Here is a 27,974-nt window from a genome sequence, read left to right on the forward strand (position 1 = left end):
AGAGAAAGAAGAGAAGAGAGGAGAGGAGAGGTTCGGAGAGGTTCGGAGAGGAGAGGTTCGGAGAGGTTCGGAGAGGTTCGGAGAGGAGAGGTTCGGAGAGGTTCGGAGAGGTTCGGAGAGGTTCGGAGAGGTTCGGAGAGGTTCGGAGAGGAGAGGAGAGGAGAGGAGAGGAGAGGAGAGGAGAGGAGAGGAGAGGAGAGGAGAGGAGAGGAGAGGTTCGGAGAGGAGAGGTTCGGAGAGGAGAGGTTCGGAGAGGTTCGGAGAGGTTCGGAGAGGTTCGGAGAGGTTCGGAGAGGTTCGGAGAGGTTCGGAGAGGAGAGGAGAGGTTCGGAGAGGTTCGGAGAGGAGAGGTTCGGAGAGGTTCGGAGAGGAGAGGAGAGGTTCGGAGAGGAGAGGTTCGGAGAGGTTCGGAGAGGTTCGGAGAGGTTCGGAGAGGTTCGGAGAGGTTCGGAGAGGAGAGGAGAGGTTCGGAGAGGAGAGGTTCGGAGAGGAGAGGTTCGGAGAGGTTCGGAGAGGTTCGGAGAGGTTCGGAGAGGTTCGGAGAGGTTCGGAGAGGTTCGGAGAGGAGAGGAGAGGAGAGGAGAGGAGAGGAGAGGAGAGGAGAGGTTCGGAGAGGTTCGGAGAGGAGAGGAGAGGAGAGGAGAGGAGAGGAGAGGAGAGGAGAGGAGAGGAGAGGAGAGGAGAGGAGAGGAGAGGAGAGGAGAGGAGAGGAGAGGAGAGGTTCGGAGAGGTTCGGAGAGGTTCGGAGAGGAGAGGTTCGGAGAGGTTCGGAGAGGTTCGGAGAGGTTCGGAGAGGTTCGGAGAGGTTCGGAGAGGAGAGGAGAGGAGAGGAGAGGAGAGGAGAGGAGAGGAGAGGAGAGGAGAGGAGAGGAGAGGAGAGGAGAGGAGAGGAGAGGAGAGGAGAGGAGAGGAGAGGAGAGGAGAGGAGAGGTTCGGAGAGGAGAGGAGAGGAGAGGAGAGGTTCGGAGAGGAGAGGAGAGGAGAGGAGAGGAGAGGAGAGGAGAGGAGAGGAGAGAAGAGAAGAGAAGAGAAGAGAAGAGAAGAGAAGAGAAGAGAAGAGAAGAGAAGAGAAGAGAAGAGAAGAGAAGAGAAGAGAAGAGAAGAGAAGAGAAGAGAAGAGAAGAGAAGAGAAGAGAAGAGAAGAGAAAAGAAAAGAAAAGAAAAGAAAAGAAAAGAAAAGAAAAGAAAAGAAAAGAAAAGAAAAGAAAAGAAAAGAAAAGAAAAGAAAAGAGAAAAGTGTCATCATGTATATGAAATCCTGAGCTTGTTTGCACTTCAATAATTCAAAATATAGGATGTACACTGCTTTTAAACACATACTGGAAAGTCTGTTCAATACCAATTATGGCATTCACAAAGTTATGCAAGATTATGTTTTTCAAAATCCGAAAAGTTAAATATCTCAGCATTTTACATTCTTATAACAGCTGTTGTAATGAGAATGGATTGACTTTTTAGTACTTAAATATCTTCATTGCAATCTCTGCTTTTTAACTGTGACAACACAATGGAAGGTTGATAATAAAGTTCTTTCATTTCGTAAGTAAGTTTGTCAAGAGGGCAGAAAATGCTTCAGAAAGTGCTTTTGGGAACATAATCACCCTTGCAGGATCACAAAAATACATTTTTTAGTATCTTACCCAAGTGTGGAGATAAGGTAAAACATTATTTTGCTACTCCCTGATTCTCACTACAAACTGTTTTTTAAAAACTAAACATTATATCTCAGACCATGTCTTAGTCCCAATGAGGACTCATTTCTCATTTTATTTTATTTTAAAATGTCTATCCAATACTTTTATATTTCCAATATTAACTTATTGAATGCACTGCCTGTCCTCTGACAAGATATTGCTTTCTTGTATATTTTCATTGAAGAATCTTTCCTTCACAGGGTTACTGGTTGTCACTATGTCCTTAACAACGAATTTACAAAGCTGGACAATGTTTATCCCCAAGAACTACAGACTTTACACATTAATTTACTTCAGAACTTCATTCTTCTATATCTGGTTCTGTGAGTTCAATGTCAGTGGTATATATTCAGTATTTTAAATTATGCTTATTATTTTTACTTTTGCTTGCAAGGAAAGCAGCTTTATGAGATCATTATTTATAGGATGATGGTCAGGGCTATCTCCTGGAAAGAAAAAAAATTTAACCTTAGGTTATTTTACAAAAGGCCACCCTTATTTCTTTATTAAGTAAGTGTTTACCCAAGGAAATAATTTGAAAATCCATATCCTGAGGCAGAAATTGATATACAGGGCAGAATTCAGTCTGGTATTGAAACTTCTAAAATTAGGTACCTATAAGTATGCAAAGTATTTAAGTTTCCATTAGTCAAAGGACATCTAGTCAGCACAATCTATAGAACCTAAAGGATAGTTTACCTTTATATGGTACCCAATGACAGTGGCACTTGCACATATACATCTGGGTGTTTTCATTTCTTAATTTTGCAGTTAATTCTGCTGTTAGTAACTGATTTAATTTCCTATATAGAGTACTACTAGAGATGTCTTCTGGTGTCTATGCCTTCACCTGATCTGAAAGGCATAGTTTTGTTCTGTAGATGTATCCTGAATTGTTCTACGTGATTGTATAAAGGTATCTAAATTGACCCTAAATTAACCCCCATCTAAATTAACCCTTAATTCTAGGGCCAATTAAAACACATTTACATATTATTTCCAATTTCCAAACTATTCAGTTTTCTGTCATAGCCGGGTTAATAGAAAAGAGTAGGTGTCTTGTTTAGCTGCTGTGAATCACTTCTTTCAGTTCTTGCCTCTCATTTGGTTGTCAAGGACATTTTGACATTGAGTTTAAGGAAAATAAATCATCCTGCTGCATTCATTGCCCTATGTTTTAGACTTCCACACTTAATTGAGACACTTGAAATGTAGTAAATCAGGCAAAAAAAAAGGTGCTTGAATATTTTCTCCCATTAACAAAATAATTCTCACATTTTTATCAGCTTGCATTTGTAAAATGCCTTGTCTCCTTGTCTTAAACAAAACTAAGCAAAAAAGAAATACAGAAGAGAAATTGTTAAAAACAACATCTGTAAAGTTGGCTACTGGTGACCTATACTTCAAAATCAAATACAAATAATATCAAAAACTTATTCACATTCCCAAAACATTGAACTAGGTGTTCCTCGGTTTTGTGATATATGTTTTCTCAGAAACAATTGGATTAATCAAATTAAACTGAAAATGTAAAGGTCTAGTCAAAACAAAGGGAAAATTAGTTGTATAGGTTATAAAATGACATCTGGGTAACAGTTTGAGCTGGCAGCATCATGGAGAGGTTGTAAAAGAATATCTCTAAAATAGAATGCCCAGTATCTATAGAAACTCCATACAGAGCAGAATGTGCTAGAAAATGCCTTCTCACCTGACTCCAAGTTCTCCCTGGTTCTTCCCTGCAAATGTCTGAACAAGCAACTTCTGTGTTTTCCTGAGATTAAGATGATTTTTGTCTGGGATTTCAACTTGTATCAGCATTCTTAGATAACTGTGCACCTACACACCAGTCTTTCATGGTTCCTTAAAATGACACACAAGAGATGTTGCTATTTTTGCAGGAAGGTGAGAATGAAGCCAGGAACATGTGGGTCCTTTCAAAAGTGCTAGACATTTTCTAGACTAAAGAAATAAGGATAATTCTAGAGACTAGATCACAGAGTTGTGGACCTAAGAGCACCTTGTTCTCTAATTTTGGCTGAAATGCTAACTTACTGTGATATTTAGACATCTGTATATTTCCTTGACTGTGATGAAATTTTTTCTATTTACTGGAAAAGCCTGAGAGGAAAAGAAGATTGTGTCTGATCAGTTTTCTTGTGTAAATCAATTACAAAAATATGAGAACAGAATGGTCTGCTTCAGATGAAAAAACAAAAATATTCTCAGCAGTCAACTGTACAGGTAAAGGAGGTAAAGAAAGATAGATAGATAGATAGATAGACAGATAGATAGATAGATAGATAGACAGATAGATAGATAGACAGATAAAAACAAATGGTTTTGGTAAATTTAGCATAGTTTTTCTCTGTGTTTACAATGAAGAATACGCAATTATAATTCATATTACGGTGTATGTTACCTAGTTTAAAATTCATACATATTATTCAATATAAATAACATTAAAAGCATGTAGAACCTGACATCAGATAAATATATATTGCAGTATACAGAACATGCTTTGTTGAGTAGTACAATAAAGAGATGGATGCTTCATATTTTCAACTGTACGTCTTGAAGGGGTGGTGGTAAATATTTTTATGTGTTTTATTCCTGTGAGATTTTAATCTCTGTGTGTACATGAAATTATGAAGTATTTGTGTAAGCACACACACAATTTGTGTACCTAAAACATTGAATGCTTGATTGTCCACTTACAAGAAGGAGAAAGAAGGGGAAGAATGGGCTGAAGATGTGATGTGCATAGAAACAGACACTGTTGACTTTTTCCTGTACACATTATAACTTTTAGAGTATGAACTGTTTAAAAAGAGATTAGACTACTTCCTGAATGCTGCTGACTCTTGCTCTCTTTTTAGAATTCCTGTACTAGCTTCATGACTCTATGTTGCCTAGATGCAATCAGAAATTGTTCAAATGAAATAATTATATTTTGTTTAAAATATGTTTTGTTTGTGTTATTATCTGATACTTTATATATTTACATTTTAAGCTATTTTTATATTATAATAAAGCAGTGGCTTATTTTTGTGAATAATCATTTAAAACTGAGTAGATATCAAAGCAAGTACACATAGCCATTTAAAAGGACACTGCTCTATACTGCAGTTAAAATTGCAATCATGAAGTAGTACAAGTCTAAAGGATTTAGTTTTAAGTTTGGTCAAAATAATGTACTTTTTACAGGCTAGGCATACAAATATATCAGATTCATTATAAGGAGTAATATTATTTTTCTGGTTCTCTATTGCTCTTTATGTCAATATATGCAATCCCTTTATTTTTGACATTTATGTTGATGGAGTGACTCTTGGATTTGTGCCAATACCTGTGGCTTGATTCTGGTTCTATGGTCCAAATCTGGCATGTTGTTTAAGCCTGGGCCTCCTATTGAACTACTGGTAAACCTGACATCAGGATCATATTTATGTGAAGTTATGAACTAACAGTAACATGACGGCATTTTAATGTACGCTTTCGATATATGTGAAGTTATTTTGTGCTACTTCCATAGCTATGGGTAGATAAAACAGTGAAGACAACCACTAGAAATGCCATTATTTGGATAACATGTATCATCAAGAATCCTAACTATAGCCTGTGAAATTTAGAATTATATTACATACTCCATTACTTAGAATAATATCATGGATTGCAGAATGTTATCCCCAGCACATGCACTTGAATGCATATGTATATTATATTTAGTTAACTAGCTAGGCAAGAAATCTCTCTTACTCAATATTATCAGAGAAGATGATGACAACATTAAAAAGCCATCACAAATACACCATGCTTTCAGCTAAAAATCTATTTAGCCATAATCTAGCAGCTCTTGAACACAACAGGGTTTTTTTTGTGAAATTGCTTTGCTTGGAGCTGTTCATTTAGCATATTACCTTCCATTTAAACTTGCTTAAATCCTGACACACATTTGTATTATTCTCATTAAGGTCTGGCCACCCTGCATAGCTTAAGCTTAATAAAAGATTTTCTATTCAAATTCAGTGGTAAATTGTACAAATGTTGCCCTTGCAATCTTCAAATCATTTAGAATTTTAAGTGATAGACTCAAAATCACTATTTTTTCCCTGTTTCTGGGCATTTCAATTTCCATGGCTAATTCAATTCATATCAGGTACATTCCTTTAAGCAAATGTCATGTTTTATCAAATGCAACATTGGCCTCTAGTGTTTCTGTTTTAAAAGAATTCAACCAGCCCAGCGCATAGGAGAGAACAGTAAGTTGAGTTGTATTCTCATTAACCAGAACAAGGCTGAATTAAATACAGTAAAAGCACAGTATATGGTAAACCTCATATATAACCCCTACTTCACATATAACCCCTCATAAACTGGAAGAATAATGTAAGTTCATATATACACATTATGCCTTCTCTGTGCTGAAATGGAGTGCATGATGAACTAGTCTCATTTAATGATTTGATGTTCTCTTGATCTGTTTACCTGGTATACACTGAAGAACTGCATGTACAGGATAAGATTCTAAGTATCACAGAAAAAAATATGGAATGGAAGTATGGATAACTAAGGGAGGATCAACAAAAAGATATCAATAAACTGGTATACCTTAGGTTTTGCAATATGATGCAAGTGCATAGTTACTGTGCTACAAATATTTCAATGTATTTTTCTTAATATTGGGATGCTTCAAAGAATGAAAACCTTAAATCCATCTTCTTTATCCACTCTGCACTGAATTGCTTGTCTAGATTTAAATTCTGAAAGCATGAGTCATGAAAATAACTCCATATTTTAATGACAATGGCCTCTGGAAATCAACTATACAGAAATATATTTTTGGGTTTTGTTTTCTTTTCTTTTTCTCCCAAAGGGTTATTTTCCACCAAATAGGCCGTTTTCAAAATTTTAGATTGAATACTGACAGATTTTGCCAGTGAGGACACAGACATTGATTGACGTCACGGATAGGCACGTGAAGGTCTTTGCTTCCCTCTAGTGACTGGTTCAGGAAGAGATTTAACTGAATCTGCTCATCTTGCTGAACTTTGGCACAGAGATTCAGCGAAAGATTAATTATGTGTAAAGACACCTGTGAGGTCAGTGAGACGCTGATACAGCATTACAGTGTGTATACATGTGATAGCAATTGATAAAATATGGCAGATTTACACTGGACATGTGTTCGACTGTTTTTGATGGATTTTTACAGTTTTATTGGGCAGAGATACAATTTCAGTGTTAACAATTCAAGAACAACTATTAGAATTGGAAGATGACCTCTAACATGCATTGCAAAATGCTATTTCAAACATTTATTTAAGGTCATTTTGCTAAAAACCACTTCCTGTAGTAAGACAGTCCAGAATTCAATGAATTACATGATGTTGGATTTATCAGAGAGAATACTTATTAATTCAGGACATTTAGATCCACACATTTTGAAGTAAAAACAAGCAAACCTATACTCTGCAAGTGTTAAAAATTATATTGTAGCATATTGCCCTTATCATATTACTGAAAGTAGGTATATTTATACCAGTTGTTCTGTTTTTTTCTGTACTGCAAATAAATTTAAAAGTAACAAACAGCATGATTTACTTACAAGCATTTTATACACGATCTGTACCCCTACTATCAAAGGAATAGGAGAGAACGGCAGAAGGATACTTTGCACAGCTCCTTGTCACATGGATAAGCAAATATTCCCTAGGTTATTCAATGTCTTTAGTGATGCAAGCAGATTTCATTTTGTTTAAGGATGGTATAATACAAGGACCTTTAGTGCTGTGGCACTACTTCTGTTGGATAAACAGAGCTAAATTCTCCAGAATGGGCAACAGTCATGAGATTATCCAAGTGAATCAGAAGAAAAAATAAAAATATCATTATAACACTCTTTAAACTTTAGAGATCTGCTTCATGGCAGGGGAATGGTATTGGCTTTGAGAACAGCTAGAGAGCATCCTCAATTAGGACTCGGGAATTTGGAACTCTAACTCTGCTTTGCTTCCATTATGCTCTAGTTTTCCTTATCTGTAAACCTGGAAGGATGATAGGAATCTCTGTGGTTAATTGCTTTTAAATCTACAGGTGTAACAGACTTTAAGAGGCATATCATAAAAATGAAAAAATGTGGCCAAACTTTTGCAGTTGCAATTATGCTATATTGTACTTTTGGAAGCTGTATTTGATTTTGTAAACACTGTTTTCCTCTACAAGTCAGCCCAAGTCCACCACCATGCTGGATTTGCAGATCCCATCTGGTGCATTTCTTCTTGAGGTATTATAAGTGAAAGCAATGATCACATTATATTTGACTTAGTAACATACACAAATTTTTCAGGAAACGTAGCTACAAAACCACATTACAACCAATTTTTTTCTGTTGTGAAGTTTATTCAAACTGCTCAATTATTTTTGTCCTCATTATACACTGAAGATCTGTCAAAAGTCCAATTCATATCTTTAAATTTGATTATGAAGATACAATCACTAGTTCCTTTTAGTCACATTTCAGAATTTTAATTGCCTGATATTACAAGAAACCACTAGTTTTAGTTTGTGAAAATCTACATTTACAGAAGGGCAATAAATAGCAATTGAGTTCTCAATAAACCGAATTGATTAATCACCCAGTAAAAATTAAAAAGAAAGTGAATTTATTAGCAGGAATTAATCTGATTTCCTTTTTTTATTATAAATCTCAGCAGGCCATGTAAGCTCTGTTCATAGCTGTGTAGGTGTTAGTGAAGAGCAGTGTTATAAAAAAGTACTAAATTATAAATTCCTCCCATATATACTGATTCATTTTGTGTATGACTTGAGCAAATTTTGGTCTGACTGTTTCAATATAAAGACGCTCCATTTTATATCGTACAACATTTCACAACTAAGGTTTCTGCACTACAGTATAATCTTAGCAGTTTGTGAATTGAAAAATTTTAAAATTAGGCCTTGCATGGCTTGAGCAGTGGTTTGCCACTTGATCTGATCTGATTTGAATCAGTCAAAGCCTTTTGGTTGTCTGCAAGGGAGTTTGGATCAGGTTTTTCACTCCATACTGTTTTAATGAAAAAGAACATGTTTCAGTAGTCTTCTAATTCTTTACACAAGACCATCAGGAGCAAAAGATTATGTAGTGTGCAATCACACAGGTTCCACTATGGAAAGTTCTTCATAAAAGTAGGCATTCCAGGAGGTATTTATCTTCTGAATAAGTTCATTAATGAACATAAGCATAGAAGCTAATATGGAAAGAGAATTTTCTGCCTTGAAAAATGTGATAGAAGCAAAGTCTGACTGTAAAGCCGGACCAAAAAGTCTGACTAAAGTCAATGGAAGAAGCAAAGCTTTAGATGGACTGTATTTCCAAACTATACTTCCTCTCATTCAATTTCCTCCATATCTTTGGTGACAAAAATAACACAACTGTAAGGTAATGTAAAGTAAGGAGAGGCTACTATTCATATTTCCATAAGCAAATTATTACTTAGGATATTCTAATTATTTTATTATTAGCTTGACATATTTTGACGAAAGTTATAAAGAGTCATCTTGAACATATTTTCAAAGGTTTGCAAGGCTAGGACAAACAAAAAACATAACTCTAATGGTCCATCATGCTAATTTTAAAAGTCAAAGTGGAGAAGAGAGAGACACAGCAAGCAGATCAATACTCCCTGTCAAAGCAAGCAAGCTTAAATTGTAAAGCCGAGTCGTATTCTGCCCTATAGACAGAAAAATCACCATTAACTGGTAGACTCTTCTTTATTTGCATTGAAGAAATTCCTTTATGGACTGTTTCTCCAGAATTGTATCCAGGGACAATGGAAGAAAAATAATTAAAAGCTCTACGGGATAATTAAAATAAAAGTAATTGCAAATTTTTTTTAACCTTCTTTTTAATGGAGGATGTGACAATACATCTGGAGTGAAATTGTGAAGATATACAAATGTATATGATTTGTCATGTCTCATATATAGCTATTCATAATTTCACATAACTTTAGGGTACCAAATCTAAACCACTACCAATGTAAATTTGTCTAGCAGTGGGGGAAAAAGATAGAACAGACCTACCATTTGTCCTAAACTAAAACTGAGTCAGGTCAAAATTCCTGCAATATTAAAAATTTCAGCTAATTGCATTGTAGTTCTGCCAACTGTATAGTCAGCAGGCACAAACTACTATGAGCACACATATGGACGAATAAAATGCTGTCATACTGTTATCCTTCTGCAGCAACTGGCAGAAAAGACTCTCAGAATACTAAATCCCTTTCCTACCCAGTGCTGTGAGATGTCATGTTGCACTGCATACAGATGTGGTGCACACCAGCAACAACTGACTCTATCCTGTGGAGAACACCTGTGCCCACATTATGTCCAACACATTTCTAAAAGAACAAACACCAGCTGCATTGTCAGGCCAAAGTTTCATGGATCCTAGAGATCCATAGTGCTGCTTTTTGGCTGAGGTACAGTTCATTTTCTTCATAGTGGTTAGTATGGGGTTATGTTTTGTATTTGTGCTGAATGCAGGGTTGATAATATAGAGATGTTTTTGTTATTGCTGAGCAGTGCTTACACAGAGCCAAGGTCTTTTCTGCTTTTTGTACTGCCACGCTGGTGAGGAAGTTGAGGGTGCATGGCAGGCCAGGAGGAGGCACAGCCAGGATAGGTCACCCAACCTGACCAAAGGGATATTCCACACCATATGACATCATGCTCATATATAAAAAGTGGGGGAAGAAGGGGAAAGGGTGGAACCTTTTGAAGTGATGGATAAATCCAAGTGACCATTGTCCATGATACATTTGCTCTCCTGGAGATGTCTAAACATCTGCCTGCCCATGGGAAGCAGTGAATTAACTCCTTGTTTTGTTTTGCTTGTGTGCATGGCTTTTGATTTACATATTAAACTGCCTTTATCTCAACCCATACATTTTGTAGCTTTTACCTTTCTGATATTTTTCCCAATCCTACTGGTGGGAGAGTGAGCTAGTGGCTGCATAGTGCCTGGTTGCTGGCTGGAGTTAAACCACAGCATCCAGACTGTCTGTTACGGCACCTATCACAGACATAAACATCAGAGACGGCAAAAAAGTTCAAGAGAACTGTCTGGACTGCCACAAAAAATGGCATTCTTTAAATGAAAATGTATACATGCATATAAGGATTCTTTGATCACTTGGGCTTACAGAGCCTTACCCAGACTTACATAAAACAAAACAGTGCTAGGAAAAAAAAACCTGACAGTGATATGGCTAAGATTTAGGTTTTGCATGGTCACAAATACATAGAAACAGTGGTAAAATTAAATAAAGAGGTGCTGGGAATCAGCTTCCCAACCCATGAATATTTTCCAAAATAATATGGCAGAGTTCCAGCAGGACACATTGTGAGTAACACACTCCAGAGAAGCTGACAGCTCAGTGGGCATTGGCTGCTCCTGTAAGGCTGAAAAGTGTATTTCGAACTCAATTAACTTATATAAAGAAAAAATTGATGTGACAGTCCCTGAGGTCCCCAAGTAAATGCATCTAACTATTGGATCACTTGCTAGTTGAGACTGTCTTCTTTTACTTTCCAGAAAGGTAGGAGGGACAAAAGAAAAACTTTCAAGTTTTGTTTCATCTTAAAATCTTTAAAATCACTTCTGTGGGGTAGGAAAGTCAGCCCTAGTACCTGATTAACTCTTTTTCTTTCTCTTTGTAGACTAAACCACCGGAATTAATGTATCACAAACAGTTCCTGACAGCAGGGATAGTTTGCTCAGACAAACTATCTGAGCAAAGCAAAAAAGACATAACTCTTTCTGGAGTTTTTGATTGGTTGGTTTAAGGAACAAAATTGTTTCTCCTGGGAATGTTAATTACAAATATTCCATACATTTTCCCACGCACTAGAAGGAGAAGCATTCAGCATCCTAAGACTTTACTGAAGGCAACATTTAAATACATTTTCTGAAATGAATAGATGAAGATATCACTCAGATTTCTGAGAGGGAAAAGTCACCTCTTACATACAACTCATGCTACCAGCTTTGTGTAGGAAAGCTGGAAGTATCAAAGGGAGCACCAGAATTCATAAAAAGCCTGGTTTCAATCAACACAGTCAGGTGTACTCTATATTTTGGGATAATCGACTGAAATAAAATGCTGAATTATTGGATTGAATTTAATACATGACATAATATCTTATTCTTTTGTTGCACTGTCTCAATATTGTACACATATTTGACTAGCTGCCTACAGAAAGGGCACAAGCCTGCCAGCTTGATGAATGAAAAAACTAAAACATAATCAGAGGGAAGAATCACCATATCTCATAGAAGGAATAGATTAAAGCTGCTTTTGCCAAAGTTAGGGTGACCAAATTGTCAGAGATACCAATGGCAGTAGGATAACCTTGATGATTTGATGTGATTTAAGAGCTCACAGATCCAGAACTTTCTTGAAGGATGGATGTCAGGGAACTGTAATCATTGTTTCATTTCCTGAAAAGCATGGCCAAAATCCAGATAGACAAAGCTTTCCTTGCTGCTGGAGAAGTATTAAACTGACAAGATGAGTATCATTTACCAAATACGAACTTGCAAGGCATGCAGATAAAGATGTAGAAGTGGGTAAAAAGATGGCAAAACCCATTAGAGGTTACTGCTGACTGTATGCTGATGATAAAAGCTAACACAGGATTCATCTGAAAACCACCTAATTTAGAACACCTGACTCACAACAGACACTTGATTAGTTAAACACCTTCAACTAAAAGAGGGCTACTTTTTGTTGGGTTTATTCCCAAATACTTGCTAAATCCTGGTTATGCAAAAATTACTCCATTTGGAATGATATGAGTACATCACAGCTCTGTAGGATTTGCAATATGAATTAGGCTATTAACCCATCAAATCCAGTTGCCTGCTGCTGAGGATGACTAATTCCTGAGGCTTAGAAAAAAGTGGGGAAAAAAAAAGAAAACAAGCCACCAAGAACCCAATATAATAATGGGCACCTAACTATTTCTTTTTTAAGATTGTTAAATAATAGGAACTGAGTCATCATTATAGAGCTTTCATAATTTAAAACTCAGTGTCAGAATACAAATTCTGAAATATTCCTGACTAAATACAAATACAAATAAAATGGTCCAAACCAAAAGGAAACAGCACTACAAAAATAAAGTTTTGAATAAGCTTATGCTCCCACAGCCAACACTATAGATGCTTTTTTCCAAAGGGATGGAGGAAAAAAGTAGAAGTTTGCTCTTGCCATTGCATACTCAGGTAAGAGAGAGTGTCACATTCTCATACAATAGCACACATACACGTGTCAAACACAGTGGTGTCCATGCAGATCTTACAGATGCATCACATCTTATTGAGAATATTTGAGGTCTTATATCACTTTTAAAAATGGATGCATCTTCAAGAATACCTCCAATCATAAATTATTTTACCATCTTCAATGGCTACACTAATATGCCTTAAAAATATATCCTTCAGGACAAAGGATATATTTGTTTCTCCCTCAAAACCTCAGACTATTTTACGTAAGTTTTACATCAATTTTAGATGTTTCAAAAGTTTACTTTTCCATTCAGATTCCAAGCATATTGAAAACAGTACTTATAGGTACCACTGAACTTCTCTATAAGCAATACTAAGACAAATACCTGCAAAACGAGTGGTGAGGACAAAATATATTTGTTTGCAATTACTTCACACATTCATCCCAAATACCTGCATGAAATCTTTTAATCATGTTCTTAAATCCACAGCATGGTTTTTTTTTTAGTAGTCTAATTTCATGTAAATGTGCCCCTGATACTGTGGATTTGAACAGTGATATCAGAGTATGTGCTCTAAATACACAGTGCTTAAAGCCACGCATACAGAAAATGATAAAAACCCACTATACCACTCCTGTGTAAGCAAAACTTTGTAAAGAGGAAACAAATAACTCGTTCAAAATCTTTTGCATTCCATGTGCTCATAATAATGCATAATATCAAGTCTTTCATGTACTTAATCCCACAGATTTCATAGAAATTGCATACTATGGTGTTGCTGGCAAATAATGGCATTATGATTCTTTTGCAGAGGCACAGACCATGGTATTACTTATATTTGGAATGATTTCTAGTATCATGTCCAAAGTTTCTCATTTCTGTACTATAATGTTGTTTCTCAGCCACCCGTGTACTGATGTAAACCCAAGCTCAAGGATGAAAGTGTACACAAAATCACAGTCATATAATTTCAATCACCGCAGATGAGTCTGTATAATAAGACATATAAAATATACCTGGATAAGAAGCACAACATCAACTTTAAAATAGTATGACAACCATATAGGGATAGTTCTTGAAACACTTAATCTGCATGTATGCAAAATTCACCTTGACTTTAATGGGAGATTTACCGTGAAAGATTAATTCAGCAAATTACAACTGCATAAACTTGGGATTCTTTTTTAACCACACTGATTTTACTGCTTTACTTTCATACAGTAACATTTTCTTTTTTGCTATAGAAGGGACACACACTAAAAAAAGTAGAAGACTGATAGTAAGCTTTCACTGCTTAGTATACAGCTATTATTTTAATAAACTAAAATGAAAATTTAAATCAACTAAAATGAAGATTGCTGTGGGGATCACACTTAAAAATTATATTTTTCCCTGCAGTAACAGAAATGGGAGCCTTCCTCAGTTATTTGTCTCATCGTTTACCCACTTGCTTGTTGCCCAGCAACTACCATCAAGGAACTACAGTTCTTAGACATCCTCATTTTAATCTTGAGAGAGCAGATTAAAATTACTATGTGAGTAATCTCTTCCTGGTGAGATATTGTATTATTTCAATTTACATAGCGGCAGAAAGGAAGCCAAGTGACTGGAGAATCCAGTACTTTCACTCTGTCAAAGGTTTCTTTTCTCTGCCCTCGTACCACCCATTTACTGACCAACTACTTAAATATCATTAGGTACTTTGTAATATTTGAGCCATAGCAATAGAAGCAAACATCTGTCACTTACATTCTTGAATCATCCCAGAGCACACAGTAGGGATTCAATGTGCCCTAAAAGAAAACAAACAAACCTATTAGTTACTGGTATACAAAAATATGTGTCATGCTGTATCTAAAAATTTATTTGAGTCTCCTCCTACAAGATTATCCTTATACTCTGATGAATGGATACCGCTGAAGTGGCAAAAGCTTAAGCTTAATTCTTATAGAGTATTTTAAAGCACTTGAACCTAAGAGCAGACTACTTTTGTGTTCTCTGCTTAGACAAGGTAAGCATAAAGTTGTCTATTTGGCATACCCTAGTAGAAGTGAAATATGAGATAAAAGTTAGTCTGTTAAGAGACTTGACTGAACATTTCTGGTGTGTTTAGAAGCAGAACTTTAGACACCTTAGGAACTTGGATGTCAAAACCAGTAATGCCTTTAAAAATTTTATGCATATGTTGGGTAAAATGTTTGGAGGCCAAGTTTTCAGATGACCCCACGTTCAATATGAAAAGGATTTTCCAATTGTGTCCTATTATCAGTGGAGCTTTTTGCTCAAAATATATATATTATCTCTGATGCGGTTGAGCTTTACAATCCCAGCTCCAATCTCTTTAAAAACAATGGAAAATTTCTTATTTGATTTAGAACAGGATGAGAACCTATGTTTATTACATATCATTGAACTATGGGGAATGTTTCAGGAAATTGAAAAGTATTATTACTCATGTTTATTTTGCTGCCTAGAAAGAGTTGAGACAAAATTAAAATTCACTCAGATTGACTTAGAGGCACTTAAAACTGCAAAACCATAGTCCTGTTCATCATAAGCTCTGAGTATTCCCAGAAATCAGAACTATATAAACAAATTATATGAAGTACAGAATAAAAATATATTTTTTAAAAAAACTGAAAAGGGGTTTGAAGAAACAAATACTATTTTTGTATATCAATGTTAGTGAACAGTGTAGATGCACTAGATATAAAAGTAGTTTCATATAAACAAAGCAAACCTTAATATTTCATTCTCAAAAGTGTTTTATTTTTAGGAAAAAAACATGGCAACCTGTGAAGTAAAAATCTATTAAATTTTTAAATCATTCCATCCACCTCTTTGTCAAAGATAAAAAAGGTCCTTCTGGAGATGCTTGTGAGAGAGGCATTTAGGGAAACTTTGAATCTCTGGTTCGGTATTTTGCTGACTGCATTGAATTTCATGAGTAGAGTATAAATATTTGAAACCAACATATACTTATGGCACTTTATATTTACATAGCACTATACAAACATAAATAAAGAATGCTCCATTCCCTGAAGTATTTATAAGATAAAGAAGAGGAAGGGGAAGAGGGCACAGGACAAAGCACTGGATAACAGGCCAGTTGAGATTCAGAGACCAGGTCCTGCATCACTAGGCAAGAGCTTTCAGATACATAGATGGAAGAGGATATAGAAAGGTAAGAATTAGGGAAAACAGAATGTCGATGCAGAATTAACTTTTCTTTAAAATGTAATTTTATAAAGAGTATTAATTTGTATCCTAAGTCTGGGTGAAGAAGTTCTACTTGCAATCTGATATAGCCATATGCATATTAAAAAAGTACTCCTATAGCTGCATCATAATAAGGCTTTGCATCTCTCAGATCTAAGACCTCTCTCCTACCAGTGGACATCATACAGTTTATGCTTGGTATTCCCACAGTTCAAGGAGAATGAATTCAAAAACATTTTCAGAAAAAATGTCCATTATAAAGAAATCTACAAAATAGAGGGAAACAAAGGCCTTTGCAGAAAACTGAAACACGATAGAACTGCTGTCAGTTCTATCTACACTTCAATCTCTTTGAAATGTATTCAAATAAAAAAAACAAAACAGTATGTTTGGCCATTGCAGTCACTAATGAGAGATTAAGCAGAAACATGGAAAGTGGGATAAATATTACTTCCATTCCTTAAGGAGGGTATAAAGGTTTGCTCCATCAGGACTGGCAGCTCGCCAGGGTACAGCAGCCTTTCAGAACTTCTTCCTCTTTTGATATCCTGATCAAACACCCTTCAAGTACTGTGAGGACCACAAGAAGCCTGTCTCTGTGTATGCTTCTTTGCTCTTAATCTGTTGTTCCCTTTTTCACAGTACTTCTGGGTCTGGCCTCTTGGCGATGTCTCCTCACACCGCTGCTGTTGAGCTGCCTCCAACAGCCACCACCCTTTGTGGGGGCAGTGCTCTTACCAGTTAATTACTCAGCTGCAGTGAAGGAAGCAGCTATTGCGTCCATTAACATTTATGACTGCTGTAGTATTGATTTATACCTTACAGTACATTACTTGGATATCTCATTACTTGGACATATGTGTGTGTGCCTACTTGTACGTATCTCTGCCTAGCAGATAAAATTGAATTTTCCAGATGTGATTGGCAACTTGGACAGCTACCCAGCACAGTGCCAACTGTGTTTTGTAGCCAGGGTTTTCAGTCTCATTGAAAGCTTGATGTTCTATGCTACTGCTGGCTCATTACTTTAGTATCCCTGGAGTAAACTTCTGTGCTGTCAGAAGGTGAGAGTTCATATTCTCTACAGAGCAAATAGGATTTTGTTTGAGTTGTGCATTTTTTTTAAAGATTGCTTTAGTGTCTCTTTAATCAAACTACTGGAAAACTGTGGTCACAATCATCTACATGTTCACAATGCACAAGACAAAATATCATGTGCTCTAAAGTTATGCATTGTAACCCACATTCCACTCTGGTCAACTCTCTATTGTATTTGAATTTATCTACAATCTTCAAACAATACATGTAATTGTGATTTGCACTTCCTCCAAAAAATCATCCTCCAGTTTTATTAATAAACTGGTTAGTTTTGATATGAAATGAAGAAATCATTAAAGATCTTGAATAAATTAATATTTAAAGGCTAATTTTATTTAGTCATATTAACTCTTTTTATCTCTTTTAAGTCTTTTCATAATCTCTTATCTACTTAATTTAGTCAGTGGATAAGGAGGTAAAAAACCAAATGTGTGGATACCGTCCTATATATTAGTAGGCATGGTCTAGAAAATGCTTATAAAATTAGTCATTAAATCAATTTGCAAACAAACTGTTCTGAATAATAAATAGCATTTCAAGAACAAAGTTTTGAAAGGAAAAAATATAACAAGGAGATCTTCAAAAAATCAGATGAAAGAGAATGTATTTTATTTTCTGTTTAATAATTAATCTATTTAACTGACATAATGGTTAATCTGTGAGCCATTATTATGTAATGTTCAAACACTAAAGATATATTAACAATAGTTTTATCTTTCTGTATGCAACATAAAGTTTTTTCTATGGTAACATATTATTATTGAAATCTCATTATGAAGACTAGGACTTGAACAAAAATCACCAAATGTTTAAAGATATTAAAACTGTAAAACTGATCCGTATTCATAGATTTTCTAGAGCAATATATTATCATTGTATCTGTCAGTCCAACTCATATATTCAGGTGGATTAGGAGTCTATATAAATATAGTATGTATGTAAAATTAATTTAAGGGCTGAAAACTTTATATAAGCTCTTGATGCTTCTCTGGATTATATTATAGGACAAAAAGTGAGCCAAAAATAAAAAAAGGGTCTGATATGTATTGGTAAGGTTACTGTCATTTTGCTTCGTCAAGTCATGAGCTCATACAATATTAATTAATATTCAGCTACTGACGGGTTGCCAAAGCTAGGTGACACTTGGTGTCTCTAATCTGAACTTTTGTAACAATGAAGTTTCATTTGGAAGATTTTCAAACTTGGCAAAAACTTGCACTGTAAATTAACCAAAGGGATGGATTAAAAAAAAAAAATAAAAAAAATTCCTCTCTACAAATTTTCTAAAATTTCATCTTCTGGGGACAGCAGTTCAACCTTTTCTTAGTCTAGCCTTGCCCATGTTGTGCTTCTATTAATAGGTTGTGCTTGGCCTAAAAATATTTTCAATGCTGATACACTGTTTATTGGTATTATTTTCTTTTATAATTGTTTAATTTCTTTTCTAGCATAAGTGAGCAAATTAATGAGAATTTTTTTTTCTTACCTGCTACCCTACACTTTTGTAAGTAGTAATTTCAATTTTGAAATATAAATATCATAGTTTGCGATTCATTTAAGTAGCCCACCAATCACTGTTGAAATAATAGATCATACAATCTAGCAATGAAAATTACCGTAAGTTCTTCCTAATAATGATCTTAGTAAGATCAAAAGGAGTATTTTATTTCAAAAGTGATGAGTTTTTGTCCTGATATACAGGATTAATTTGTGGTTTACTCCAGCAAATATTTTTTTCATTTTTAGCAAAATATCTGACAGGAAGGAAAGTTATGTTAATGACCGATATTTTCTCTTAATATATATGACAGAACTTAGGTTGGAAACAAAATGAAATGAAACAGCAAATGAAATCTACCCACCATAAAGCATCTTAAACAGAGACCCATAAACCCCCAAATCTCCACAATTCTTTGTCAATAAACTTCTGATCTTATTGAAAGGTAAGGAGTCAGGTCAGTTTATATTCCTCTGTTCCTTTTTTCTGCCTAAGTTTTGCTGAGATGTTCTTTGCATTAGCACTTTTCGGGGAACAGAATGGCAGGTCATAATAACCATTGAGGGCAAAATAGTTTCTTCTAACCTTGAGTAAAATGTTAATTAAAGGTCTAGAGTTCAAAAAGTTTCCTTCATACTTTTGCCCAGAGTCACTAATCCAATTTTGCTACTGACTGAAATATTTGGAAATTCTCCAGTTGAATTGCATCTATATGACCACTTCAATAACTGTTTATAACTAAAAACCCCAGAGCTTTAAAGATTTTTGCATAACAATAGTATTTTTAAAAGCTTTAGTAACTGTCTTTTCTAAATGACCCTTTATGGCTTTATTCAAAGTAAAGTCTAGCTCTTAATAACATAAACAGACAGAGTTCATATGCTGTGCCTTCACATAAATTACTCTTATGCTTGTTATTTAACATTATTTTCCTAATACTGTACATCCCTGTGACTGTTGGAGATTACTAACAGCAGAAGAAAAACTCTTCATATTTTTCATATATTTGGAAATAAAGTTCCTTTTCTTTTCAGATCTAAAACATTTTTAATGTGAGATTAAAGCCTCAAAAGTACAGTTTGAACGATTGCACAAAAAACCTCAAATATTTATAGGAACTGTAAGTTAAATTGGGACCAGAGCATTTTTTTCAAAGTCTGCTAAAACAAGTAAAACCTGGCTTTTTAGTAGGAAATAATGAAAGCAAAGAAGAAAAGACCTGAAGAACTATGTAGCTCTATGACCTATGCAGGGAGCAAAAAATTAAGCATTCGGCACAATACTACATTTCCAATTGTAATCATCAAAGCATTTAATGGAAACTTTTCAGTAGAAATTGCTGTTTAAATGAAAACTTCAAAAACCACAAAACAACAATTAATTTTGTTTTGCATATACACATGCATGAAACAAGTACACACTACCCTCAAAGACTGTTAGACTGTTCCCGAGCTTAAATTTTAGAAGTTAAACTAGGTTTTATTAGCTGTTTTTTAAAACAATGTCTCTTTTTTCTCTCATATGATCTGACAAATACTCTCGTAAGAGCATATCAACTATCCTTGTACTTACATTAGACAGATGGGCCAGTTCTATCTCCAGGAAAGAATCCGTAGTTTTGGGCTCAGGTCGTATAGTAACAACAATGATTTTTGAATTAACAACTGTAAAATTCCTGTTAAAAAAAAAAAAAGTAAAAATAGAAGATTTAACTTCGTATGAGGTTAAATGAGCCTTATATCTCATGGGGTATTTTCAGTGACTTTAGTTGACAAATATTCAGCGAGAAACCAGATTTGTTTGGAAGTAGTGAAAACACTCAGTTCCAACTGTACCCAATATATCCAAGACTAAAGAGCACCAAGGATAAGGAAGTGCAATTCCTTAAAATAAAAGTTATTAATTAGAAGAATGTATTGATTACACAAGCATTCTGTCCATGTTTGAGTGCATCTCATTTGCTTTTCTCAGTATAGGCCCACTAGCTATGTTTTATAAGAGACAGTAATTTTTCTTCCAAAGTGATGTGTTGGACTTTTTTTCTCATTGTTAATTGTAAAATTGTGAAGATGAATGAGTGCAATGGGAGATTGTACAGTTGATTCTGTGCTCATGAAAAAAACCTATCTGTTTCCAGTTTTTAAAAAAACAATGTATTTGGTATACGAGTGGGCAACTTCATCCTCTAAATACTTACTAAAATTTAAACCAAGTGCTCTGACTTAAATTCTGCCAAACCACATTATTTTTATCTCATATGTGAGACTAGATTTGGTCCTATGTTATTGTACCAGGTTATGTAAAATAATGATTTTCTGTGAATTTTTCTAATACATCATCAATTTTTCTTTTATGTAAAATGTGGATCACTATGTATCATAGCAACCTTTCCAGGACAGACCTAGTAATGCCAAGGTTATGCTACTACAGGCATAAAGACATGTTGACGTGATGTTCATGCCTGAGATCCTTGCTTCTTATGACCCTAGAACAACCATCAGTTACCAGCCTTACTGTTTCTGATGATTATTATGGTAATTTCTTTGCATGTAATGCAGCTTTCAACACCTCACAGAAAGACAAATTCAGTCATATTTAGGTAGATGTTATCAAAGAAGAAACTAGGCAGTTTAGATGTAATTATAATAGACAGTATAAATATTCTTTTGTTATTATTGTTGTTGTTATTGCATTTCTTATTTTCTTTAGGGAGTTTGTATTTAGGAGAGGATTCCATTCTCCTGAATCATTGAAACAGGAATTGCCATGGCTACAGTAATAGAAACTTAGCTCAGCAGGAACTTCATTCAGCACAAGGAATGAAATTATTCTTCTGGGGCAAGGTATGAGTTCTAGTCCAATTTTACTCAGCCAAATCACATAATGGAAATATAATAGGAGTGGCTTTCTATTTTACTTAATTCCTATTTCTTCTCTTTAGTGGCACTCTAAAATCTCACACATTGTTGAGGAAATCATCTCTCTCTATCAGACTAACATTTAATGTTTGGCAATATTTCAGTACATTCTGTAGAATGACAGTAGTTGAATATCTATAACTCTTCACAAGCAAGGTATAATTAAAAAAAAAAAAAAAAAAAGAATAAAATTCCAAATAATGAAAAAACTGTTTTCTCTAACAGATCATGACAAGTGGAAATAGAGCTTACTAGCTATTAAGAGACTATGTCCATTTTGGAAATTCACACAAAGTAGTGTAAATATTGATACTTCAGTACTCTTTTATAGTCAGTCGTTGTGCGTCAATAAATGTTTCCTTGCTGTATCTCATTTTGGTGCAGTTCTGATGGTTCTAGCATGAGATCTGAAAGAGCACCTAAGTGCCTAGTTTATAACTTCAGTACATTTATTTTACCTCAGTTTCATGAAAACTCTACCAAACCACTTACATTCTCAAGAGCCCCTATCAGACTCTTTCACCAGAAAATAAATATAACTGGCTATATTGCTGTGAAATGAAAACTGCAACCCTCATTGCTGTCCTGTCTGGGCAGAGTGCCTAGTCGCATATTTCATATTTAACGGTTTGGACAGTCTCTGAAAGAATACAATCTGGCAAGTATATTCTAAACTCACACAACATGTTAAGATGCCTCTGAACTACAGCTCAAAGCTTCGTAATCATGATAACTTCCCTCAAAACCACCAGTGTGGTGCCATTGTTACCTTTGTTTAAGATATTTTTTTGAAACGACAGCCTAGTTCTGAGAACACTTATCCAAGAATTTAAGTAATCAGCTTTTACAAAATGTCCTGGAAGGTAAAATATGTGGGTTTCAGTCCCTGTCATGTTGGGAATGACATAAAATGGGAATGACCCATCTCACACTTCTTGGGCAAGTGCATTATCTTACAGATTTTTTATGGTGGAGAGTGACTTCACCATTAGTTCCTTCTATTCTATCAAAAATAATCTAAAATTCAACTTTAATGAGAAATGAAGTTTTACAGGATGGTGCTCTGCTGACTGTCCAGAAAGATGCTCATAAAGGTTAAGTTTAAAAATCAATTATTCAAAATAATTTATTAAATTCCTTGGGACTATGGCTAAATAAACCCTCGAAGATTTAAGACAGCAAAGTTTGATTGAGTAAAAGCTCAAGAAATGCTTCCAGAGCTGCTGTCCTAGAGTTTCTTTTCTGATCTGCAATATTAATAAAATAGAGTTATACTATTAAACTGTTTTCCTACCTGGGCATAAATTTTGAGGGTGTTTTTTATATAAGGGAATTCATATTGATTCTATGTGATAAGAAATTCAGATTTTCTTTTCTTTTTAGAATGACTCTATGTTGCTAAAGAAAAATGAACTCATGAATAAGGCATGTTGCTATGTCAAGACAGCATGATCGAAATTACAGATCAATGTATACAAGTTTACAGAAAAATTACGAATGCTTAAAGGCATAATGTGACACATTAAATACCTGTCTGAGGTACTCCATCCTTAGTCTAACAAAGCTGACCTGAGGAAATTAAAGAGCCTTTTTGGTTGTACAGCACCTGAAGGAGGGGGTTAGGAATGCTTTTTCAAATGGGGAAACACAACATTTCAGTGCAGGAAATTTTAGCAGGAAAAGTATGGAGGCTGTTTAAGGAACAGAAAAAAAAACTTGATACAGCAAAATCATTGATTCTTTATTTGTTATTATTTGTTAAGGGAAAAGGTAAAAACTATCATACAGTATGGCAATATGCAATGTATTTCTTCAGAGTGCCCAGGAGATGAATTATATATAATATCTTTTAGATGAGTATTATACTGAGAATCAATTTTCTGTGAACCTAACAATAACATAAATATGCTCAGGGGTGCGAGAGCTGTGGAAATAATATTCAGTCTACAGTTCTGAAAATATTCAATATTTCAATATCTGCTATAAACAAGTCCATAAGATATTACAAGAACAGTGCAATGCAGCAAAGTATATTAGGAAATAGAATCAGCTAAAGTTTATTTACTTGTGCATGGGAAAAAGTAATTATTCTATTCTTATGAGGATGAATAAACTCATTTTATCTTTGTTTCCCTAAACTTTTGCTTAAAGACTCCTGGCAAAATTCTCAGAATAATATACATGTACCAGTAGGATTAAACACATTGCCCAAAAAAATTGCATTTTAATGTAATTCCAAGTTCTCATCTTGCACTGTGTTTACAAGACTTACTTTTAATAGACTCTATGCCAAAAAAAAATCAAACCCATATGGTAAAATGTGGCTAATTTTGGAGTTTATGAAATATATTTTATAGGCTGTCCAAGATAATGAAATCCTCATTTTACTCACAGAACACCTGTGATGTGCCAGATGGGGATTCTGTGGTCAGGTGCTTTGGAAAATTTTCCCTAAAGATATATGGAGATACTTTGTATTTGTTTGTTTGCTTATTTTTTAAAAAATAAGTTCATTGTGATGATGCAGGAGTTTGCATACCTTTTAGTGCTAAGATTAAGGAATGTATTGGAATGCCTGTCACCTTTGTTCGTCTAGAAATTGCAATCAAATATTTTCTTTACTCCCACCTTAACTTCTGTAAAGCCAGGAACTGAAATCACAGGGGAACTGGTAAATCTTTCCAGATATTTAACTGCAGTCAGAAGAAATCATCTCTATTATCAGGTTGTCAAGGTATAAATGATGTGGCCTTTGAAATCAAACACAAGCCCATTTTACTTATTTTAGCTTGGTTTTATTTTTGTTCATCTTCATTCCTACCACCGACATATTTAACAACTGGTATTTTCTTTAGAAAAGGATCCCATAGGATGCTTATCCAGAATGTTTTTTTTTAATTCCTATGTTGTACATGGCTAAGAGAATTTTAGATATCATATAAAAAATAGATGATGTTACATTTCTCCACATTTTACAGTGTTTGCTCCATAGACAATGCTAATGCAGCGATCCTTAACCATTTCACTATGTTCTGCACTACTATGGTTATTACAATAATGTTTATCACAGTTAAGCAGGATTAGTAGAAATAGTAATTTTCTACGTTTATGTTCCTATTCTGCCCTTATTGCTGCTACTTGGGATGCTATTGTTTCTAGAGAAAATCTAATAAGGCCTGTAAATCTCAGTTTTCTAATGGATGAAATAACAGCCTTGAAAGACTTGTCATATAAGCAAATATACAGCATTCAAGATTTACTTTTTTTTTTCTGTAAGCTAAAACTATTGACCTGTAAGAGCTGAAAAAACATGATCATAGACTGCAGTTTACAATATAAAGGTCTAAAGGTATGCTTCCCAGGACTGGAAGATTTTTTTCTAAGGTCTACCAGAAAGAACTGACTGACAATAGTGAGTTGTCACTGGTTCTTTGAGTATGGGAGAAAAAAAAAATCACTTACAAACATCTCTTCCTTCCTAGCTAATCCCAGGAACTGGTACAACAAATGGGAAGTGCTTAGCGACATTTCAGAAGTGGATGAGCTGTCATTTATACCATGCCTTAAGCAGAGATGGCTCTTCCCAGCACTTCCCAGGCTTCCAGGTGTCTTGTCAGGACACCACTGTTCAAATTGTGGCCTGCCTGAGAGGGGTTTCTGTCCCTGATGTTACAGCTGCTCATTGCACAGAACATTGCAACTTTACTGGGAATTGTTTTTTAATTTTATTAGGAATGACTCTTTTTTGTTTTCAGATAGTTTTTGGCAAAAGCCTGTTACTTTTCCATCCTTTGTTTCAAATCCCGAAGCTTTGGTTAAACGGAGCAGCAAAAAGTGTTACGGTGGCTTCCATTTTACTATTCTTTTTAATGATTGTGAATTCATTAGCAACTGTTGTGACACAATCTACACGTTCCTTTTCCTGTAAAAAGGCATTAGTAGACCATCAGTGCACAGGATCATATAAAATAAGGTAGTATTAATGAACCATGAAATGATCTTAAGTGGTAATCAGAAAAGAGGGGGTGAAATGCTTATTTCCAAATTGTCTTTTATCAAGCACAGAAAGGAAAAGGTGAAACACGAGGCTCTCCTATTTCTTTATGTATGTGTATGGCTCTCAAAACTGACATACTTCAGCTACTCTGCACATGTGTGTGTCTTCTTTCCAAAATGGATCCTCTCTACAGCTCTGCTGTCCCTTCTGAATACAACTTACATTGAAAAAGTACTTGGAAAACTACTGCTAGAGAATTTTGTAGAAACAGAGCAGACAATCTTAGTACATCAAGTCATGATGTCATTAAAAGACCATTTGTACTAACAGGACAAACAGTAGTTTGAAGCACAAGTATAAGAGGCCTGGGCATTACTGTACATCAGTGTGAGTACTTCTAATAAAACATTTCTGTAATTAAGCTTAATATAGATAACATAAAATGTAAATTAAGCTAATTTGTAAAAAAGGTTATTTGCATCATATAAGTGACTAAGTATGAAGGAAAGATGAATATATGCATATACATTTTAAAGATCAGGAAAAATCCAGTAGTACTAACGTGCAAAGGCAGTCTTGGCTGTCTGCTTTTATCCTTACATGCAGGATGGTTATGATTCTGAAATAGTTTAATTCATACTGCATTTATGAAATTTCTTACCTCAAAGTGGGCAAAATGAGTTCTAAATTTTTGTATAGCACTGCTCCAAGTACAAATACAGTTGATTCATCTAGTTCTGAAAAGAGTAAGGAAAAAAGATTTTAAAACTCTCCCAAGCTTTCATCATCATAGAGAACTGTGAATACCATTTATCTCTGTAATATGAGTTTTATTTTAAATAAACCAGCATAATTTTGAATTATATCCTGGAAGTCTCTCATAAAGATGTAGCATTGCCAGGAACATATCAAAAGATTTAAGCCATTGAAAATCACATTTTCAAAAAAATCCATCATTGTATACCAACATCCATTCTAGTTCATTTACCTTTATAATTTAGTATTCTCCAAGAATGTCTTTAATGCCTAGTGAATTCTCTGATGTCAGAGATCTGTACTGCAAGGTATTTGTAAATTGTACCTGAAGTTAGAGTAATTTGCCTGCTGAGCATGCTTTGGTAAGAGATGGATTGAATGACTCAGTCTGCTGGAGTGAAGAAGCTTCAAGGGGTTCAGCAGAGCTGCACTTCAGCTCACCTCGTACCACCACAGATCAAATCCTGTGCACAATAACTAAGCAAAGCACTGTCTCTTTGGTGTAGAAAGTAATCTCTAGGATTTCTGTACCACTTTTTGTTCAGTGTGCTGAAATAATGCCCCATCATTTCCCCCAGGATAAACTATGAGTACTGGATTCCTTTTGAAGATGGAAAAAATAACCACTCCTATGAGTGGTTATGAGACAAAGTGGTCCTATGAGTCAAAGATTCTGAGTTTCCTTGCTAAAGCTAACAAAAAAATCAACATGCTGATATGCTTCTTTACCTGTTGACATAGGAGTGAAGATATTTTTTGGAATGACAACCCTGTCTTCTGAGTTTCGTGCCCAATCAACCATTCCTTTTCTTCCTTTCATGGGGAAATTGATGTCGGTTAAAACAGATGCAGCAGGAAGCTTCTGAATGCTAGCCACTAGTAAGAGAAATCATACAATTGGGTTTCATATGTTAAAGCATCATACAATGTCAACAGTACAAGAATAACAAAAGCTTTTAATGATACATTTCAAGTAAAGCAGGAATTCATAGGACATTAACTGGTACAGAAAGCATAATCTTCTGTTTATTATGCAGTTCTACCATGGATTAGTTGTGTGGTATAGATTATATCATTTGTCAGCTAGATTCTGATTAAGTTTCTTAACAGGGATTATTGAATGTACTGGCTTATACCCTGAAATTCACACATAAGGACATTGTCGTGTCTTCAGAGGAAATTCTAAAATCATCAAATGTGACAATGAAAGGAAGAGGATGCTGCAAATTGCTTTGGAAAACATAACTGCTAGGTGTTGGCTAATGAAACAATTACAGAACTTTTGTCCTCTATACAGGCACAATTTCAAGATAGATACATAAGGAGATTCACATATTAAAAGACCATTGTTTGCACACAAAAGACAGTAATGCAGTATAACACTTGATTTCTTTTTCTTGAAAGAATAATCTCCATTCTGAATTCTTAATTATACTTTTCCCATCAAAAACCCTAACTTCCAGTTTAGAATTCTGTTTGCTCATTTTCATTTTCTCCCCATT

The 27,974-nt window shown here is 35.0% G+C and overlaps 1 protein-coding gene across 10 annotated transcripts in view; it reads right to left on the minus strand.

Moving 5' to 3' along the window:
* Positions 1-27,974, minus strand: part of ADGRB3 (adhesion G protein-coupled receptor B3) — a 459,919-nt gene that overhangs the window by 171,031 nt on the left and 260,914 nt on the right. For all 10 annotated transcript variants that reach the window (XM_064650227.1, XM_064650228.1, XM_064650224.1 and 7 more), the window contains 4 exons: positions 27,202-27,348; positions 26,378-26,453; positions 20,374-20,476; positions 14,736-14,779 (listed from right to left, as the gene is read on the minus strand). In XM_064650227.1, coding sequence (XP_064506297.1) covers positions 14,736-14,779; positions 20,374-20,476; positions 26,378-26,453; positions 27,202-27,348 — 370 coding nt within the window. The remainder of the gene's footprint in view (positions 1-14,735; positions 14,780-20,373; positions 20,477-26,377; positions 26,454-27,201; positions 27,349-27,974) is intronic.

Source organism: Pseudopipra pipra, chromosome 3 (assembly GCF_036250125.1).
Source record: "Pseudopipra pipra isolate bDixPip1 chromosome 3, bDixPip1.hap1, whole genome shotgun sequence".
Classification (NCBI taxonomy): domain Eukaryota; kingdom Metazoa; phylum Chordata; class Aves; order Passeriformes; family Pipridae; genus Pseudopipra; species Pseudopipra pipra.